General features: G+C 46.2%; 2 protein-coding genes and 1 long non-coding RNA gene across 5 annotated transcripts in view; all 3 read left to right on the top strand.

Annotated features, from left to right (window-relative positions):
* The window catches only part of LOC127336505 (uncharacterized), a 228,661-nt gene that overhangs the window by 91,510 nt on the left and 117,008 nt on the right, over positions 1–20,143 (top strand). The window lies entirely within an intron of this gene.
* Positions 442–5,732, top strand: LOC127320134 (uncharacterized). 2 transcript variants are annotated; one of them, XR_007863018.2, is made up of 3 exons: positions 442–1,262; positions 2,268–3,824; positions 4,782–5,732. It is a non-coding gene; the product is annotated as an uncharacterized lncRNA (long non-coding RNA). The 2 variants fall into 2 exon arrangements; XR_007863012.2 differs by lacking the exon at positions 4,782–5,732 and having other exon boundaries at positions 2,268–4,037.
* Positions 6,098–10,187, top strand: LOC127320108 (uncharacterized). Of its 2 annotated transcripts, XM_051349802.2 has the most exons (3): positions 6,098–8,067; positions 8,948–8,991; positions 9,729–10,187. In XM_051349802.2, exons 1-3 carry the CDS (start codon positions 6,897–6,899, stop codon positions 9,735–9,737), a joined length of 1,224 nt encoding a protein of 407 aa, XP_051205762.1. In that variant the 5' UTR covers positions 6,098–6,896; the 3' UTR covers positions 9,738–10,187. The 2 variants fall into 2 exon arrangements, with proteins under 2 accessions (XP_051205762.1, XP_051205763.1); XM_051349803.2 differs by lacking the exon at positions 8,948–8,991 and having other exon boundaries at positions 6,107–8,067.

Raw genomic sequence — 20,143 nt, 5'->3', positions numbered from 1 at the left:
AAATTTGAAAATTGTTCTAATATGAAAATCGTTCAGATTCGAAAATTGTTCAAACATAAATTTTGTTCAAATTCAAAAAATTCAAATTTGGAAATTGTTCATAGAAAAAATACATTTTTATTCAAATTAAAAAATGTTCAAATCTGAAAATGTTCAGATTTTTTAAAAAGTGATTTATTTTTAATTTGAATTTTTTAAAATATTAGAAATGTTCAGATTTTTTAAAAAGATTCTTTTAAAAAAGAAAACAAACAACAGAAAAAAAAACGAAAAAGAAAAAACTGGCTTCTTCTTTGGGCTGCGGCCCAGTTAGTAACCCGGGGCTGCGGCCCAGTTAGTAACCCGGGGTGCGGGGTGTGCGGTGACCGCTTTGGCACCGACCATCTCGGTGGATAGCACCTCCCTATGGGGTCTGCTAGAGATGTTCTTGGCCCAATCGGAAGGAAAATTCCCCACTAGTCTCGAACTCGCGATGCCCCTCCGCCGCCGTCTCCGGCGGGGCGGACTCCGCCGCTCCCTCACAACGACCACCCCGCACCCCCCGTTGGCCATGATCAACCGCAAAGCGAAGGTCGTCAGATCTCCGTGCGCGCACGTGCTCCTCGCCAAGCCACCGCGCGTCTCCCAACTATATCTCCGAGTGATGTGGTGCAATTGCTCGCTGGAGCCGTCTGCACCTGGATCGGCGACTGCCTCCCCCTCCTCGCCCACAGAGACCTGCACTTCACGGCTCCCGTCATCACCAAGCAGGCGACGCTCTGCTGCGGCAGCGACCCACCGGCGACGACCCCGACCAAGACCCAGATGTCACGCGCTTCGTCTTCAACCCTCTCACCCGCCAGCTCTCCCGCGTCCCGGACGTCGATATCTGCAACTCTGTGAGCGACGGCTCTTGCGGCCTCGACCACATGTGCATCCTATCGCGGGCAGTGCCCGCCTGGCAGGTTCGCCGTCGCCGGGCTGCTAGGGAACCAGATGCTCTAGAAGAGGAATGCGAAATTGTGCCGGTCTCTCCGTGCCATCCCTCACTTGCGCGGCGCGTGGAGATAGGCCAGGGGAGGCATTGGCATTCTCAAGAGGGGAAGAACACACAGATCTATCTAACGCCAATGTCGTGTACCTCATGGTGACGGGCAAGTCGTTGTTGTACCTCGTGGAGAGGGAGGAGGTGAATGAGAGTTATCTCTGTAGAAGTGACACCTTGTGTAGTACACAATGTGTTCTTCCGTCGTGGCTTGGATTGAGCCGGATCCCTTCTCCAGGTAGTGACTCGCTTGTTTAATTCGCACATTACATACTTCTCAGTTCTAGTCTTAGTTTTACATGCGCAATGCATGAGTTGGTTAATAGATCATCTTTGAAAAATACTCTAGACCAATAAACATTTGTCTGGACAGAACCAGATGATTCAAAAACTTACTAATACATTGGATTAGTAAGAATTGTTCTGCATTGTGTTTGGTGATAATTTGGGTGGTAAATAAAAGGTTTTATGGACAAAAGGCCCTCGTGTCCGTCTTTTTATAGAAAGGCAAAAGAAAATAATTAGTAAGTTGTTTGATAATTGGTGGTGCATTGATCTAGCATTCTAGTAGCACTGCTATTCCTTTTTTTTTTGGGGTGCAAGTACTGGTGGAATCTCAACTTTCAGTTCCAAATCTTTACGCAGTTGAAACTTCCAATCTCTGATCATATTTCTACATACTATCCTGGTCATAAAGAACATTTCTTAAAACATATCTGCACTAGTATCAGCGATTTGGCTTTTGAACATAAATTTTGAAACTTATGTGGGGATTTTCAGAAGATAAATCTGATAGGCCTTGGCCGATGGATTTAACCTCCTCCTTTGGTACCTTGTTGCAAGCAAAATATTCCGACCGGTCTACCACTGAGCTAGTGAGGAACAAGGGGGAGACCTGATTAGAGCTGTCTGCTGTTTATGAGTTTACTATTTACACTGTGTTCTACATTTAATCCCTGTCTGCCTATAATTTGGCTATATTGTATCCATTTTAATCACACCTCTGAAATACTCAAGTGTTATTTTCATTCTTCAAAATGTATATATCCATCAAATTATTGTCGTGCTGTGTCTTGTGGGTACACTCTGACAAATTCTTGATAATCTGCTGTTAGTATCATATTTTTGAAGCTCATTTCTTCTATCCAGTGCACACAAATTTATACAGCTATAAATAATGTCAAGTTTGTGCTGTTGCTGTCGTTCAAATTCTTGGGCGCTGATCAAATGGACCTTTTTTCAGGGAAGAAGTACATTGAGAAAAAACATGACTTCAGCAGATGCTCTAGTTTGTTCAGACAGACACTAGAATGTCCAATCTTACTTTCCTTTAGCTGATGCTTGATTATTGATTTTCATATGTATCTCATCCAGTGATACGACATTCTTCGTACAAGTATGTTTTAGTCAATCCCTCCAGTTTATAGATTGGAAAAACACTGATGTGCGTATTTCGCCGATTACTACTACCATTTTGAATAGAGTTTCAATGTATCACCATTCACCAAACATATTGTTATACTTAATATCGTTTGCTGCTGGTTTGAGTCTAGTATGATATTCACTCTGAAAAACCTGAACTTGTTCTTCCGTTAATATTCTTGCAGCATCTTGCCATGGTACCAGAATTGTCAGTTGGTGTGTCAGCATGGACCTATCATCCTACCATCCTCATTACAAGGCAAGATATGCTCAATGCCTGCTAGTTCAGAAACACATGAGGATGATAGGTCCATGCTGACTCAAAAACATATCTACAGTAGTGTCAATTAACTAGCATATCAACTTTGTAGTCCAACACGCATCTGTATACCACCAGATGACTCAAAAAATTACTAATAGCCTTAGTTAGTAAAAATCTGTACTCTGATTGGTGATAATTTGGGTGGCAAATAGAGTTCTATGGACAAAAGAGCCTTGGTTCTGTCTTTATATAGGAAGGCAAAGGAAAATAGTTGGTGAATTGTTTGAGAAAATGTTGGTGCATCGATCTAGTGGCACTTACATTCCCTTGTTTTTGTGTGTTACAAATGGTACAAGTACTTGAGGGTGGGACCTCAAGTTTCATTCCCAAATCTTCCTTGACTAAATTTCAGCCCCTTGTCATATTTCTACATGTTATCCTGGTCATAAAGAGTTCTTAAAACAAATCTACATTAGTATCAATTATTTTGGCTTTTGAACATAAGTTTTGCAAGTTGTGTGGGGATATATATTCAGAAGAGATATCTGATAGGCCTTGGCCAATGGCTTTGGCCTAAACAACATGACCTGTGACTTATTTTCTGCCCGCAAATTAGCATCCTCCTCCTTTGGTACCTTGTTGCAAGCAAGAAATTCTGACCACCCTACCACTGAGCTACTGATTAGAGTTTTCTGCTGTTTATGAATCTACAATTTACACTGCATGTTCTACATTTAATTTCCGTTTGTCGATAATTTGTTTTAGAATAATTTAAAGATGTTGTATCCATTTTAATGACACCTCTAGTGTCATCTTCAAAATAAATTTATTCATCAAATTATCACTTTGTTAGGGCTTATGGGCACACTCAGATTAATTCTTGATAACCTGCTCTTAGTACCATATTTTTCTAGCTCAATTTCTTGTATCCAATGAAGCATCCTTTATAAAAAAAATACATCTATATATTATACTGTATCGTGTTAGTGTTGTTGCTGTTGTTCAAATTCCTGTGCGTTGATCAAATGGACCTTTTTCAGGGAAGAAGTACATTGAGGAAAACAAGACTTTGGCAGATGCTCTGGTTTGTTCAGACAGCCATTAGAAGAGATGGAGGTAAATATTTAATGAATCTCTCTTACCTTCCTCTAGCTGATGCTTGATTACTGATTTTCAGCTATATCTCTCCAACCACAAGTTTAGGATACTGTATTCTTCTTACAAGTACAGTTTGCAGATTGGACAAACAATGATGTGCATATTTTGCCGATTGCTATTATCATTTTGAACAGATTTTCAATGTATCACCCAACATATTGTTATCCTTAATATCGGTTTGCCGCTGGTTGAGTTATACCCCAGTAGTTAGCGTTTTAGTGGAACTGGTAATGTATTTGCTGGGAACCGAGACTAGTACAATATTAACACCAACTTATCACTTGGTGCGAACAATGTTTTTGCTGGGAACAATGTATTTGCTGGCGTTTTAGTGGAACTAGTTTGTCAGACTTTCTGTCTCTTCATAAGTTGCTGATACAAAAAGAACCTGAACTTGTTCTTCCATTCATATTCTTGTGGCAGCAAGCCAGCAACTTGCCATGCTACCACAAGTTATCAGTTGGTGCGTCAGCATGGACCTATCATCCAGGAGTATCTCTAAGCTGGCTGACATAAAGCATATCTTGCCTTGTCATGAGGATGACCATTGTCTTTCCTTTCCCTGAAATATTATCACCAACTTATTAAAGCCTGAAACTATAACTTGATAATTATGAACAATTGATCGCTGTGTAATTTTCTTCTGCAACCAGGGACTTGTATATAAAATAAACATGTTTACAGGAAATGCGCACAGATGGAATATAGTAGTGTCTTTTTGTTTGCTCAAGATTGTTTCTTGGAGGAAGTAAAGCTGGGATACCATACCAGCAGAAGCTGCCGCCAGCATGCATTAAAAATATTTAAAGTTATCCCAATATAACTTTAGGCAATGATTTCCTTTTGCTGTTTTCCGTATCACCAATTCTCTTCACATGTTTATTCAAATCAATCACTCTACATGTTTCCTAACAGACCAGAGCGGCAGCATCTGTAAGTCTGTAAGTGATGGTGGTAGCTAACTGGTGCTGTGGGAATCTGTAGAAGCCTGCGATTTTGTAGCCGCTGACCAAGTCGCTGTATCACATTTCGGACGAAACGTGTGAATTTTATCAGACTTTCTGTTCGCAGTATGTGCTGTAAACACATGTAAGACAATTCGTTCCTAGCAAAATCGACGCTTCCACCATGATTACTCTAATTAGATATCGTATTTAGGGATCTCTCCTTTTGTCACAGGTGGTGAACTGACTATTCCAACTGATCGGTATTAATTGCTTTAATCTACAGACATTGCTCTTGCTAAGTGAGAAGGAAGAGGTCAGGTTGCTATTTCTGACTCGGTGACTCTGAATTCAGTACTCTGGCTATTTTCGAAATGTGCAACTTTACCAACCTTGGCTGTTGTTGTTTAGCGCTGTGCTGCAGTTTAGACGTATTCAATACCATTTTAACGATATAATTGCTGGAACTTTTTTATACGTAGATGATAACTGCTGTAGTTAAAGTCTTAAGCACGGAAGGAGAAAGAAAGTGTTTTTGAAGCTTGAATGGGTCTGCTAGACAGGGCTACATAGCATTGCAGATGGCCTCGGGTTAGAGCATCTCTAGCAATCCCATATCTCCATATCGGCCCCCATATAGCAGTTTGGGTTGATATGTGGGTTTAGGCTGTTTTTTTGGACAGGCCAGACCACCGATGCGGATATGTTTTCCAAGCCGCAACCCAAAACCGCTCTCGGTCGCTATATATACTGTTTGGCCGATCTCGGTCGCTATATATCTTGTTTGGCGACGCGGATGCAGGTCAAACCACATCCGCCTCGCCGCCTCTTCCATTTCTGCTGACGAAAAATCCGCCACTCTCCGGCGAGCAATCCCCTTCCTCCTGCGCACGTTCGAGCCATGGTGGCCGGTGGAGGTTGCGGAGGCCGCGGTGGAGGGAGGGTGGGCGGCGCTGGATCCCTTTCCTCCGACGACCGCAAGCGGCGGGACCGTCGGACCTCCACCATGGCCTCAAGCCGCCGCGCGCATTCGAGCATCACAAATCGCGTTTCTACCGCGATCTGCAGTCGTCGAGCTCCCGTGATCCATCGCCGCGCCGCTCCACCGACAGCGAGGCATCAAGCTCCGGTGGTTCACCGCTGCGCCGCCTCACCTACAACGAGGCGTCTAGCTCGAGTGCCTCGGCTCCGGTGCCGCGGTTCAGCCGGGCAATTACTTGGAGGACGACGACATTCCGACACTCGCTGCTCCCACGCTGATGGCTGGCGACTTCGTCCCCGATTCTTTCCTGGGCACCGTCACGAAGCTGGTGGAGGAGCAGAGCCGCCGCGACGCCGACAAGAAGGTGGAATGGCTCCGCAAGCAAGTCGCACAGGACGCCTGCTACATCGAGCTCTCCGACAGCGAGTGAGCTCTAGCCTGCTCCGCTGCCGCGGCACGAAGCTCTCTGACACCTGTCAGCGGCCGAGGTGGCATCATTAACGGAGAAAGCGGAGCACTAGGCTCCGCTGTTTCGTCTTCTTTCTCTGTCGAAATGTAGCAAAATAATCTGGCGCTGATATTTTGTTTTAAATTATTAATCTGGCGCTGATATTTTGTTTTAAATTATGTGGTTCGGTTTGCAGCTTCTAATTCGTAAATCTGCTTGGGGTTTGAAATTTGGGGTGCTAGAGATGCTTTTATTGAGGCCCGAGCCCAGCGTATTTGGGCGGGAAAATGGTGCCGTTGAGGGCAACAGCTGTTCAAACACCCAAAGCGGGCTCCTCGGCTTGCACAAAAAGTCGTGCAGTGTACAACCATTCCTAATAGGGAAACTGCCTCGTGCCTTCCTGGACTACTCAACCGCAGTGGACCAATCTTACTGACATGTGGGTCCTGGGTAGCTCTCTTTCTGTGGAACGACCGCATGGTGCTGTATCTCGGTAGAGCCGCCTGAGGAACAGACCTTGCTTTTCGTCCTTCCACCCCCTGATATCTGTGCTGCCTGCACCTAGTCCATGTGAACCGCTACTTTAGAAGACATCTCTTCTTTCCCCCACCACCAGTTCCCACTCCACTCTACAGAAATCCCCCAGTCCCCACGAGATGCTTCTCGGCAGCCGTCTCCTCCGCCTCTCCGCCGCCGCCGCCGCCGGCGTCCGGCGCTCCCTCACCACCGCCGCCTCCCATCCCCCGTGGGCCATGATCTCCTTCTCCTCGGAGGTCGTCGGAGCGCCGACCGTGGACGTGCGCCTCGCCGAGCCACCGCACATCTCCCAAATACGCGTCCCGGGGCACCTCATCAAGACCAGCGGCGGCTGCGCCGACCCCGCCAGCAAAGTTGTGAAATGGCTCAGCGGCACCTCGAGCGGTGGCCTCCTCTTCCTCACCTACCTAGACCTGCGCTCCCCGGCTCCAACCGTTGGCAAGGATGGAACCCACGCCATCCACCCCTCCCACGACTCCGGCGTCACACACTTCGTCTGCAACCCTGTCACCCGGGAGCTATCCCGCCTCCCGGCCTCCATCTTCAACCCTGTGCAGGACGCTCTGCACGGCGCCCGCATGGGCTTCATCACCCAGGCCGACCGCGGGCACGGGCCGCCCGACAGGTTCGCCGCCGCCAAGGTAGGGGTGGGGCGGAACCTCATGATCCGTTTCCTCTCGGAAACAGGGGAATGGGAGTTGGTGGAGGTCTCGCTCTCGCCGTCCCAGCTCCTGCCTCCGCGGTCAATGCGGATAGACCAGGAGCCGCTGGCATTCGGCGGCCGCATGTGGTGGGTCGACCTGTCCTGGGGCGTAGTCACCGCCGACCCGTTCAGCCACCGCCCGGAGGGCACCTACGTCCAGCTGCCCAGGCGCAGCGTGCTGCCGGCAGCCCAACCGGTCATCAGCTACCGGCGAGTGGGCGTCAGCGACGGGTGGCTGCGGTACGTCGAGCTCTCTCAAGAGAAACCGTTCCTTCTCAGCTCCTTCGTGCTTGACGATGAGGCCACCAGCTGGACGCTGGAGCACCGGGTGGAGCTCAACAAGATCTGGGGCCGCAGCATGTCGATGCCCTTACAGACCACCGCAGGCGACACAGAAATCGTACTCATTCATCCGCTCGACTCCAATGTCGTGTACCTCAGGCTCGTGGCCACGTCGCAAACTGTCGCCGTGGACATGGACAGGGAAGAGGTGATCGAGACCTGCCTGTGTAGCGGCAAACCCTTCTCTACACCATGCCTTCTTCCACCGTGGCTCCGATCCACCCGGATCCCTTCTGCATCAAGAGGTACATACGTTTTAATTGCTACTAATATACAGCAGTAGTAGATTACACAATGCCTACTTTTGGTTTCAGTTTTAGATCTGCAATGCTGCCAGTGCATGACACAGGTTGTCCAACACCCATAATATTTTGTATGTGCACAAACACAACCAAATCACTCAAAATGACTGATCGTGTGATCAGTAACACTTTTCTTTATGCTGTGTGCGGTGTGCCGTAACAATTGGCATGGCAAATAGAAGGGTTTTGAACAAACGACCTTTGGATCCCGCAGTTCATAGAAAGCCAAAAGCAAAACCTTTTCTTGATCCGGAAGTTCCAAACTCTGGTGCATCTACATGTTGTTGCTTTCTTGGCCGAGTACGTCGTAGTACACAATAGCTTAAGTGTTCGAATGAGCTTGTCCTGCTCAGTGTTGGTATGTATTCTCAATTATGAAGTTGGGCATTTTCTAAGAACTGTTCTGTAAAATGGTGCCATCACTTCAATCTCTCTTCTCTTAAATGTGTGACGATTTTCAAAGGACAAAGCTGATGCCTGATAGACGGAGACCTTGGCAAATGGATTTGACGGTTGGGCCTGAACAACTGAATAAGTGACCATCTTTTTGCCCCAAATTAGCATCCCCTTCCTTTGGTGCCTTGTTGAAGCGAGTAGAACTTTCCAGTCTAAAACCTTATTAGAGTTATCTGCTGTTTAAGAATTTTTAATTTGCACCGCATGTTTTAAATTCTACAGTATTTGATAACCTGCTATAAGCAGGTTTCTTTTTGCTAGCTCAATTTCTTCTATGAATGCACATAAATATATACAGCTATAAATTCTGCTGGCTAGTGTTGGTTCTGCTGTTGAAATTCTTGTGCGTCGATATTACGTTTTTCAGGCAGCAAGGACGTTGACAAAAACAAGACCCTGGCAGGTGTTCTGGTTAGTCGAACTAGTAATATTTGCTGGGAACCTAGACTAGTAACATTTTTTATCCCGCAGAATGGTCATTCTCTTGAAGTGTGCTACCTGAACTTGTTCTTCCATTCATGTTATTGTGGAAGCAACTTGCCATGCTGCCAGAAATTATCAGTTGGTATGTCAGCTCGTGGACCTTTCATCCAGGAGTATTAGTGTTACTGAACTAGCAGGCATGAAGGATGTAGTCTTGTTCATCATGATTACTGCATAAGATCCTGAAGCATCTATTTCACGTTGTCATGAGGTTGTCTGTTGTCTTTCGTTTCCCTGAAAATAACTGAAGCTAGGTAATTATTACCAATTGGCACTTGTGTAGTTTTCTGCTGCAACCAAGACTCGGATAGAAAATAAACATGTTGACAGACATACTATTTCATTTCAGTTTTGGAAATGCACATATATGAGCTATAGTAGCATTTTTGTTTAATCTATAGGGACAATAAAGCTTTCATACGGGATACACATACCCCATTCACGAAAGCCAAACCACATTGAGCGCAACGCGCAGTCAACAAAAAGATATCTGAAAGATGTTATCTGAACATTAGTTCACTCAATATTTTATATCAACTATTCCCTTCGTATATTCATTTAATCAATCACCGTCGTAGTTAAGGTCTCCCTTCAAATTCACAATTTCTAAAACAAGAAGAACATGTGATGTTTGTGCCTCTAATGTTCCTTGTTTTACTTTTCAGGTTTCTTAAAACTGACGGATGCTGGTGCTCTAATCAACTAGGAAGCTGATGGTGGTAACTTGAGAAGCTTGTTTCTTTTTTGGGATTGTCGATTCAGCTGAAATCTAGTAATTTTGTCAGACTTTCGGTTCGCAGCAGAACACCTCCAGCATATGTTGTAAACACTAGCATGATAATTCCTTCCTAGCAAAGTTGACGCTTCCACATGACTATTCTGACGAGGAATCTTATTTACGAACCTCTGCTTATGTAGTTAGTGAGTTGATGATTTATTCCAACTGATCAGTATTCACTGCCCTAAGCTAAGTATTGCAGTCTTGCTAGTTGATGGCACATTGCTCTTGTTAAATGAGATGAGAAGGACAAAATCATGTTGCTATCTGTGACACAAGGACTGAACTCCGCAGGATATATATCACTGACTATTTTCTGTATGCGAAATAAGCATCCTTGCTAGAATATGTGGTGTCTGTGCTATACTGCAGTTTAGCTGTATTCAGTTCTTAAAAAAAAACTTGCTATTGCACTTCTATTTTTGATATTATGACAACTACTGGAACATTCTTAGATGATAACTACTGGACTTGCCAAGACTGGCTCTCATCACTCTCTGTTAACTGAATCAGATATTCAGTTAGTTAGCAGCAGTTAGTTTGTTAATATCTCTAGCTGTAGATAACTATTCAGCCTAATGTTACTCTAGTTTGTTTACCGCAAGATAGAGAGCTGCTTGTATGCTACATATAGCATCAGATTACAATAAATGAAATCAGTTGTGACATACTGACATTGCCTATCTTCTCCTTACGTAGTTAGCTTAGGCTGTATCATGGTGTCAGCTTTCTAGATCCAATCGCCAGCTTCCGCGGCCCCATCTCCTACCTCAACGCCATGAGCTCCTATGCCTCTTCCTCCTCGGACTCTGACTCTGGCTCCGACGAGCACTTTGGCATCCCCGTTGCAACTCAAACCCTCCCCACCCCTCAGTCCTCGTCCGTTGGATTAAGAGAAGGAGAACTACTACGGTCTATGGCTCCGCCGATTCCTCACTACCCTCTCCAAGTTCGGGCTCCTTGATCACGTCGATGGCTCCCTTGCCCAGGGCACCTCCGACTAGGTACTCAACGACTTCGTCATTGTGTTCTAGTACGACGCCACGGTCACCCCTGGTGCCTTGGCGAGCGTGGACGCCTAACACGCCACCGCCCTCTCCCTCTGGCGCTCCTTCTGCAACATCTTACGCGATAACCGTGACACCCTTGCAACGTTCCTCCGCGATGAGTCCCATAGGTTCAACTAGGGCAACCTCTCCGTCATCGAGTACACCTCCAAGATGAACCACATGGGGGACACTCTCGGCGATCTCGGCTCTCGCGTTAAGGACCGTGACCTCTTCGACAACGTTCTTCGCGGCCTCAATGAGCAACTCAAGCACGTCGTCCCGCACATGACGCGTGGCCGCCTCCCCACCTTCATCAAGTTGCGGTCCTCCTGTTGTTGGAGGAACGACACCTTGGTCGTCAGGCCCGCGTCGTCGCCCACAATACGCTCCTCACTTAGGCCCATTTGTGTTCAAACATGCTGACTTGCTGAACTGGCATACGGGGTGAGCTTCCCCGACGGCACGAGACCCCAGTTGGTTTAGCGCCTTGCGCGCTTTCGTGCGTCCTCGGAGCGGACCCATTTCGCGCGCTCCATCACGCTGTTGAAGACCGGCTCCTCGTGACTCCGCGGGACGCTTCCGCCCCCAATCTGGTCGCCCCTGCCAAAACTACCGCCGTGAGGCATCTAGGGGGCGGGGTGGGTGCGGTGGTGTGGCGGAATCTCTCACCAAAGTGTGGGGGTGGATACGAGTTTAGCGGCGGATGCGACGATGGGGAAGTAGGGTTTCTAACCCGTACCCACCGTATCAGCCTCCATATACACCGGCCACGCCGACGACCCCACGTCAAATGTTTACGGAGTGGGCTTCAAATACAGAATCTGATCTGCGACGCAAACTAAGCGAAACTGTAAAACTGTAAAACTGCCGAAAAGTTTGATTTTCGCCCATTTTACCGTATCCGCTAGAGTTGCTACTAAGAGCATCTCCACTCGTTGGGCCTGCCCACGACGAAATCCGGACGAAACAACCGCCGGATTGGACGAAATAAAGTCGTGGGGACTACCGTATTTCCAGTCGTCCACCCGGAGTTCGGTGGACATAGTTTAAATTCAAACAAACCGTCGTCCCGCGCTACAAATACGGCCAGTTGATCGGCAAAAGGACCAGCAAAGGATCAGCCACAGATCGGCGATGGGAGGAAAATTACACGGAAACAGGCTCATCGGCAGTTCCGGCTGGCACGGCGGTGTCAGACGGACCAGTTTCCTCACACGCCGTGGTCGAAGCGGCGGCAGACGACGACGAAGCAGCGGCAGCCGACGTCGAAGCAGCGGCAGCCGGCGTCGATGCAGCGGCAGCCGGCGTCGAAGCAGCGGCAGTCGACGGCGTAGACGGTGAGGAAGACGAGGTAGGAGCCGGCGGAGACGATGAAGAACTGGCTGGAGTGGGTCGGAGGATGTCGCTGCGGTGGCCCTGGTACCAAATCCTCGTCTCCTCGTCCATCAGATCCGTGTTCCCGCCCATCAGAAACGCCAAGTCAGTGTTCCTCTTCTTCGCCGCCGTCGTCGTCTTCAGCAGGGCGATCCGGGCGCCTTGGTTGGCGAGCATCTCCCGCCACCTGCCTTCGAACTTGTCGTCCCTCCCGGCGGCGTGCGTCCTCGCGTCGGCCCAGCACTTATCGAACGACTCCTGCAGCCTGTCGGCGGGATTGCCCATCTTTTTGAGCTCTTTCAGCTTCTTCTGGCCGAGTTCCGGACGCCCATCCGCCGCGCCAGCCGCCGGAGCGTCGGGGTTGTACGGCTCGGTCTTGCTCTTCGAGAGGGTCTTCCGGGTTTCCGCCCACTTCTCGCACTTCTCGATGCGGGCGTAGACGTTCAGAAACTTGAACTGCATGCCGGTGTCCTCCACGTACATGTCCAAAGCACGGCGCAGCTAGGGAAAAAGAGCACGGCGATACAGGTTAGCTCACGACGATCTTCACGGTGCACAGCTAACCTCGGTGATGCAGGGACGACAGGGCATACCTTTTGCTCCAAGTCGTGGCCGCTTATCGGCCGTTCTTCGACCTCCTCCTGTATGCCGTGCCATTTGTTGCACGCCGTCTGTATGATCCCCCAATGGGTGGCCATTGCCTTGTCTCCCCGGTTCATGATCGTCTTCCTGAAGTAGGGATCGACGAGTTTGCGTTCGTCGAACGCCTGCTTCACTCGAAGCCAATATGTGTCGAACGACTAATTAGCCCCGGTTATGCCGTTCATGGACACGGTCATCCAAGCTTCAGCGAGGCACTCCTCTTCCTTCGGTGTCCATTTGATACACGGTTCGGCAGGCGGCGAGTCCTTCTTCCTCTTCTTCTTTCCCTTCGACAGTTGGCGGCGGCTTTAGTTGGTTGTTCTTCTTCTTCATCTTCTTCTTCGACGGCTTGGCTTCCGTCGGCCACATCCTCCACATACTCGTTGCGTGCCGCGACAGCTGTCGTCGCCCTCGCCTCCTCTTGCGTGAAGAACCCCGGGCTCGCAGCGGCGGCGGCCATGAAGAACCCCGGGCTCGCAGCGGCGGCCATGGAGCCGGAGGTGATCATCTCGTGGATCTCGTCGTTCGGCGCCGCCATCGCACCGAACGGGAGCGGCCCTCGTCGCAGGGCCGGCGAGGTGCCCTCGTACTGGTCCCCGCTGCCGCCGCCGTCGAGCTCGGGCGGCGACGGCGTGAACCTGGACGGTTGGAAGATACGTTTGGGACGTATCAAGCATCCCCAAGCTTAGTTCCTACTCGCCCTCGAATAGGTAAACGATAACAAAGATAATTTCTGAAGTGACATGCTATCATAATCTTGATCATACTATTGTAAAGCATATGAGATGAATGCAGCGATTCGAAGCAATGATGAAGATAATGAGTAAACAAATGAATCATATAGCAAAGACTTTTCATGAATAATACTTTCAAGACAAGCATCAATAAGACTTGCATAAGAGTTACTCATAAAGCAATAAATTCAAAGTAAAGGCATTGAAGCAACACAAAGGAAGATATAAATTTCAGTGGTTGCTTTCAACTTCAACATGTATATCTCATGGATAATTGTCAACGCAAAGTAATATAACAGGTGCAATAGGTAAACATGTAAGAATCAATGCACACAGTTGATACAAGTGTTTGCTTCTGAGATAGAAAGAATAGGTAAACTGATTCAACAATAAAGTAAAAGATAGGCCCTTCGCAGAGGGAAGCATGGATTACTATTTTTGTGCTAGAGCTTTTCATTTTGAAAACAAGAAACAATTTTGTCAGCGGTAGTAATAAAGCATATGTGTTATGTATAAGACATCTTATAAGTTGCAAGCCTCATGCATAGTATACCAATAGTGCTCGCACCTTGTCCTAATTAGCTTGGATTAACATGGATTATCATTGCATAGCATATGTTTCAACCAAGTGTCACAAAGGGGTACCTCTATGCCGCCTGTACAAAGGTCTAAGGAGAAAGCTCGCATTGGATTACTCGCTTTTGATTATTCTCAAGTTAGACATCCATACCGGGACAACATAGACAACAGATAATGGACTCCTCTTTAATGCATAAGCATTCAACAACAGTTAATTTTCTCATAAGAGAGTGAGGATTAGTTGTCCAAACTGAAACTTCCACCATGAATCATGGCTTTAGTTAGCGGCCCAATGTTCTTCTCTAACAGTATGCATACTCAAACCATTTGATCATGAAAATCGCCCTTACTTCAGACAAGACGAACATGCATAGCAACTCACATGATATTCAACAAAGATAAAAGAGTTGATGGCGTCCCCAGAAACATGGTTACCGCTCAACAAGCAACTTATTAAGAAATAAGACACATAAGTACATATTCTTCACCACAATAGTTTTTAAGGCTACTTTTCCCATGAGCTATATATTGCAAAGGCAAAGAATAGAATTTTTAAAGGTAGCACTCAAGTAATGTACTTTGGAATGGCGGAGAAATACCATGTGGTAGGTAGGTATGGTGGACACAAATGGCATAGTAGTTGGCTCAAGGATTTGGATGCACGAGAAGAATTCCTCTCAATACAAGGCTAGGCTAGCAAGGTTGTTTGAAGCAAACTCAAGTATAAAAGGTGCAGAAAAGCTCACATATGAACACATTGTAACTATTATAAGACTTTACATTGTCTCCTTGTTGTTCAAACACCTTAACCAGAAAATATCTAGACTCTAGAGATCAATCATGCAAACGAAATTTTAACAAGCTCTATGTAATTCTTCATTAATGGGTACAAGGTACATGATGCAAGAGCTTAAACATGATCTATATGAGCACAACAATTGCCAAGTATCACATTATTCAAGACATTATACCATTTACCACATGCGGCATTTTCCGTTTCCAACCATATAACAATGAATGAAATAGACCAACTTTCGCAATGAACATTAAAGATAAAGCTAAGAACATATGTGTTCATACGAAACAACGGAGCGTGTCTCTCTCCCAAACAAAGAATGCTAGGATCCGATTTTATTCAAACAAAAACAAAAACAAACAGACGCTCCAAGTAAAGCACATAAGATGTGACGGAATAAAAATATAGTTTCACTAGAGGTGACCTGATAAGTTGTCGATGAAGAAGGGATGCCTTGGGCATCCCCAAGCTTAGACGCTTGGGTCTTCTTAAAATATGCAGGGATGAACCACGGGGGCATCCCCAAGCTTAAACTTTTCGCTCTTCTTGATCATATTGTATCATCCTCCTCTCTTGACCCTTGAAAACTTCCTCCACACCAAACTCAAAACAAACTCATTAGAGGGTCAGTGCATAATTCGTATATTCAGAGGTGACATAATCATTCTTAACACTTCTGGACATTGCACAAAGCTACTGAAAGTTAATGGAACAAAGAAATCCATCAAACATAGCAAAACAGGCAATGCGAAATAAAAAGGCAGAATCTGTCAAAACAGAACAGTCCGTAAAGACGAATTTTTTTGAGGCACCAGAATTGCTCAGATGAAAATGCCCAAATTGAATGAAAGTTGCGTACATATCTGAGGATCACATACGTAAATTGGCAGATTTTTCTGAGTTACCTACAGAGAGGCATATCGAAATTCGTGACAACAAGAAATCTGTTTCTGCGCAGTAATCCAAATCTAGTATTGACTTTACTATCAAAGACTTTACTTGGCACAACAATGCAATAAAATAAAGATAAGGAGAGGTTGCTACAGTAATAACAACTTCCAAGACTCAAATATAAAACAAAGTGCAGAAGTAAAATAATGGGTTGTCTCCCATAAGCGCTTTTCTTTAACGCCTTTCAGCTAAGCGCAGAAAGTGTGTATCAAGTATTGTCAAGAGACGAAGCATCAACACAGGGGTTTGGAGTTTTCTCAACTATGCATTGTATCTTATCTATGTAAGTTTCAGAGGCTCCTTTTTCATTATACTTAGGCTTGCTATTCTCATCAAACAAATTTTCAGGAACAAGCCAACCATAGTTATTTTCTAGAGCTTCATGCATTCCTAGGAGCTTACAAGGTATTGTTGTCTTAATCTCCCCACCATCATTAACATTATTAGTGTACCTTATTCTATCCATGTCCATCTTTTCAAGGATACTAGCAAAGTTGGTATAAGAGCCAAGCATCTTATATTCAACAAAGACCTTTCTAGCTTCTCTTGCTACACCACCAAATTCTTTAAGAAGGGTTTCTAAGACAAAATCTTTCTTTTCTCCTTCTTCCATATCACCGAGTGTAAGAAACATATGTTGAATTATAGGATTAAGATTAACAAATTTAGTTTCCAACATGTGTACTAAAGAAGCAACAGCAATTTCATAAGTAGGAGCAAGGTCTACCAAGTGTCTATCTTCAAAATCTTCAGTTGTACTAACATGAGTGAAAAAATCTTCTATATTATCTCTCTCAATGATAGACCCACGTCCTACCGGTATGTCTTTTAGAGTGTACTTAGGAGGAAACATGATGAAATAAACAAAAGATAAATAAAGTAAATGCAAGTACTATTTTTTTTGTGTTTTTAATATGGAGAACAAGACAGTAAATAAAGTAAAACTAGCAACTAATTTTTTTGTGTTTTGTTTTAATGCAGCAAACAAAGTAGTAAATAAAATAAAGTAAAGCAAGACAAAAACAAAGTAAAGAGATTGGAAGTGGGAGACTCCCCTTGCAGCGTGTCTTGATCTCCCCGGCAACGGCGCCAGAAATTTGCTTGATGCGCGTGAGACACACGTCCGTTGGGAACCCCAAGAGGAAGGTGTGTGATGCGTGCAGTTAACACACGTCCGTTGGGAACCCCAAGAGGAACGTGTGATGCGTACAGTAGCAAGTTTTCCCTCAGAAAGAAACCAAGGTTTATCGAACCAGTAGGAGCCAAGAAGCACATTGAAGGTTGTTGGTGGCGGAGTGTAGTGCGGCGCAACACCAGGGATTCCGGCGCCAACGTGGAACCTGCACAACACAATCACAGAACTTTGCCCCAACGTAACAGTGAGGTTGTCAATCTCACCGGCTTGCTGTAAACAAAGGATTAGATGTATAGTGTGGATGATGATGATTGTTTGCGAAGAACAGTAAAGAACAATTGCAGTAGATTGTATTTCAGATGTAAAGAATAGGACCGGGGTCCACAGATCACTAGTGGTGTCTCTCCCATAAGATAAACAGATGTTGGGTGAACAAATTACAGTTGAGCAATTGACCAATAAAAAAGGCATAACAATGCACATACATATATCATGATGAGTACTATGAGATTCAATCAGGGCATTACGACAAAGTACATAGACCGCTATCCAACATGCATCTATGCCTAAAAAGTCCACTTTCAGGTTATCATCTGAACCCCTTCCAGTATTAAGTTGTAAACAACAGACAATTGCATTAAGTATGGTGCGTAATGTAATCAACACAAATATCCTTAGACAAAGCATCGATGTTTTATCCCTAGTAGCAACAGCACATCCACAACCTTAGAACTTTCTCACATCAGTCCTGCATTTAATGGAGGCATGAACCCACTATCGAGCATAAATACTCCCTCTTGGAGTCACAAGTATCAACTTGGTCAGAGCCTCTACTAGCAACGGAGAGCATGCAAGAACATAAATAACATATATGATAGATTGATAATCAACTTGACATAGTATTCAATATTCATCGGATCCCAACAAACACAACATGTAGCATTACAAATAGATGATCTTGATCATGATAGGCAGCTCACAAGATCTAACATGATAGCACAATGAGGAGAAGACAACCATCTAGCTACTGCTATGGACCCATAGTCCAGGGGTGGACTACTCACACATCGATCCGGAGGCGATCATGGCGATGAAGAGACCTCCGGGAGATGATTCCCCTCTCCGGCAGGGTGCCGGAGGCGATCTCCTGAATCCCCCGAGATGGGATTGGCGGCGGCGGCGTCTCTGGAAGGTTTTCCGTATCGTGGCTCTCGGTACTGGGGGTTTCGCGACGAAGGCTTTAAGTAGGCGGAAGGGCAGAGTCGGGAGGGTCACGAGGGACCCACACAACAGGCCGGCGCGGCCAAGGCCCAGGCCGCGCCGCCCTAGTGTGTGGCCACCTCGTGGCCCCACTTCGTATCCTCTTCGGTCTTCTGGAAGCTTCGTGGAAAAATAGGACCCTGGGCGTTGATTTCGTCCAATTCCGAGAATATTTCCTTACTAGGATTTCTGAAACCAAAAACAGCAGAAAACAACAACTGGCTCTTCGGCATCTCGTCAATAGGTTAGTGCCGAAAAATGCATAATAATGACATATAATGTGTATAAAACATGTGAGTATCATCATAAAAGTAGCATGGAACATAAGAAATTATAGATACGTTTGGGACGTATCAAGCATCCCCAAGCTTAGTTCCTACTCGCCCTCGAGTAGGTAAACGATAACAAAGATAATTTCTGAAGTGACATGCTATCATAATCTTGATCATACTATTGTAAAGCATATGAGATGAATGCAGCGATTCGAAGCAATGATGGAGATAATGAGTAAACAAATGAATTATATAGCAAAGACTTTTCATGAATAATACTTGATGGGGTTCGTAGCATAGAAAACAAAAAATTTCCTACCGCAAGACGAATAAAACCAATAGATCTAATCTATGGAACACCCAAAATCTAATCTACAAGATCGAAGCAACGAGATGGAGATGAGACTAACCCTCGAAGATTCCAAAACCTACGAGATTAATCTCGTTGTTGGTGTAGACGATCGTCCCCGGTGCTGCAATCCGGCAGCACTTCCGTACTCGGTCGCGCGTACGGTGTCGATGAAGCTCCTTCCTCTCCCGTTCCAGCGGGCAGCAGAGGTGTGGTAGATCTCCTCCAAAGTCCAGCAGCACGACGGCGTGGTGGTGGAGGTGGAGGAAGAAAACTGCAGGGCTTCGCCTAAGCCGGAGCAGCGTATGGTGGAGGGAGAGGCGGCCAGAGGAGGAGGCAATGGATGGGGGGTGTGGCCGGCCACCCCCTCCCCTCTTTATATAGGGGGCCAGCCGGCCAAGGTGGCCCCCCTTCCCATCTAGGGTTGGGGGGGGGGGGCGGCGGCCAAGAGGGGGGAGAGGGCTTTCCCCTCCCCCAAGTTGATCCCCCCCAGGGAAACCCTAGGGGGTTGGCCGGCCTGGGCCTTGAGGGCCATGTGCCCCTGGCCCATTAGGTCAGGGAGCATCCCCTCGGCCCATGCTAGGCCTCCTAGGTCGTGGGCCCCATGGTGGACCCCTCCGGAACCTTCTAGAACCTTCCAGTCAACCACCGAAAAAATCCCGAATATTTCCGAAACCCAGAAATCAACTTCCCTTATATGAATCTTATTCTCCGGACTATTCCGGACCTCCTCGTGACATCCTGGATCACATCCGAGACTCCGAACAAACTTCGTCTCCATACCATATTCAAATCTACTTATGCGACTGATGACCCACAAGTATAGGGGGTGTATCGTAGTATTTTCGATAAGTAAGAATGTCGATCCCAACGAGGAGCAGAAGGTGTTGACAAGCAGTTTCGATGAAGGATTCACTGTAAATGCTCACAGACAAGTATTCAGGGGGTTTTGATGTAACAGTTGAATAAAGTACGAGTAAGTAAAGTGCGAGAGTAATAATTGCAGCGAGTGGCCCAATCCTTTTTAGCACAAAGGACAAGCCGGTTTGTTTACTTATAATGACCAAACGTTCTCGAGGACACACGGGATTTTAGTCTAGTGCTTTCGCTACATACGGCTAAATAATCTTCATTGTTATGATAAGTGTTGTGTGGGTGAAC

This window comes from Lolium perenne, chromosome 1, assembly GCF_019359855.2.
Source record: "Lolium perenne isolate Kyuss_39 chromosome 1, Kyuss_2.0, whole genome shotgun sequence".
NCBI lineage: Eukaryota > Viridiplantae > Streptophyta > Magnoliopsida > Poales > Poaceae > Lolium > Lolium perenne.
The sequence above is the reverse complement of the archived record's forward strand: the minus strand, read 5'-3'. Positions and strand labels throughout refer to the sequence as shown.

Bases quoted from the DNA above. Each gene is read 5' to 3' on its own strand.
- LOC127320108 (XM_051349802.2), top strand. From the start codon at position 6,897: ATGCTTCTCGGCAGCCGTCTCCTCCGCCTCTCCGCCGCCGCCGCCGCC. The intron at 8,068-8,947 runs GTACATACGTTT...TACGTTTTTCAG, and splicing joins GATCCCTTCTGCATCAAGAG to GCAGCAAGGACGTTGACAAA.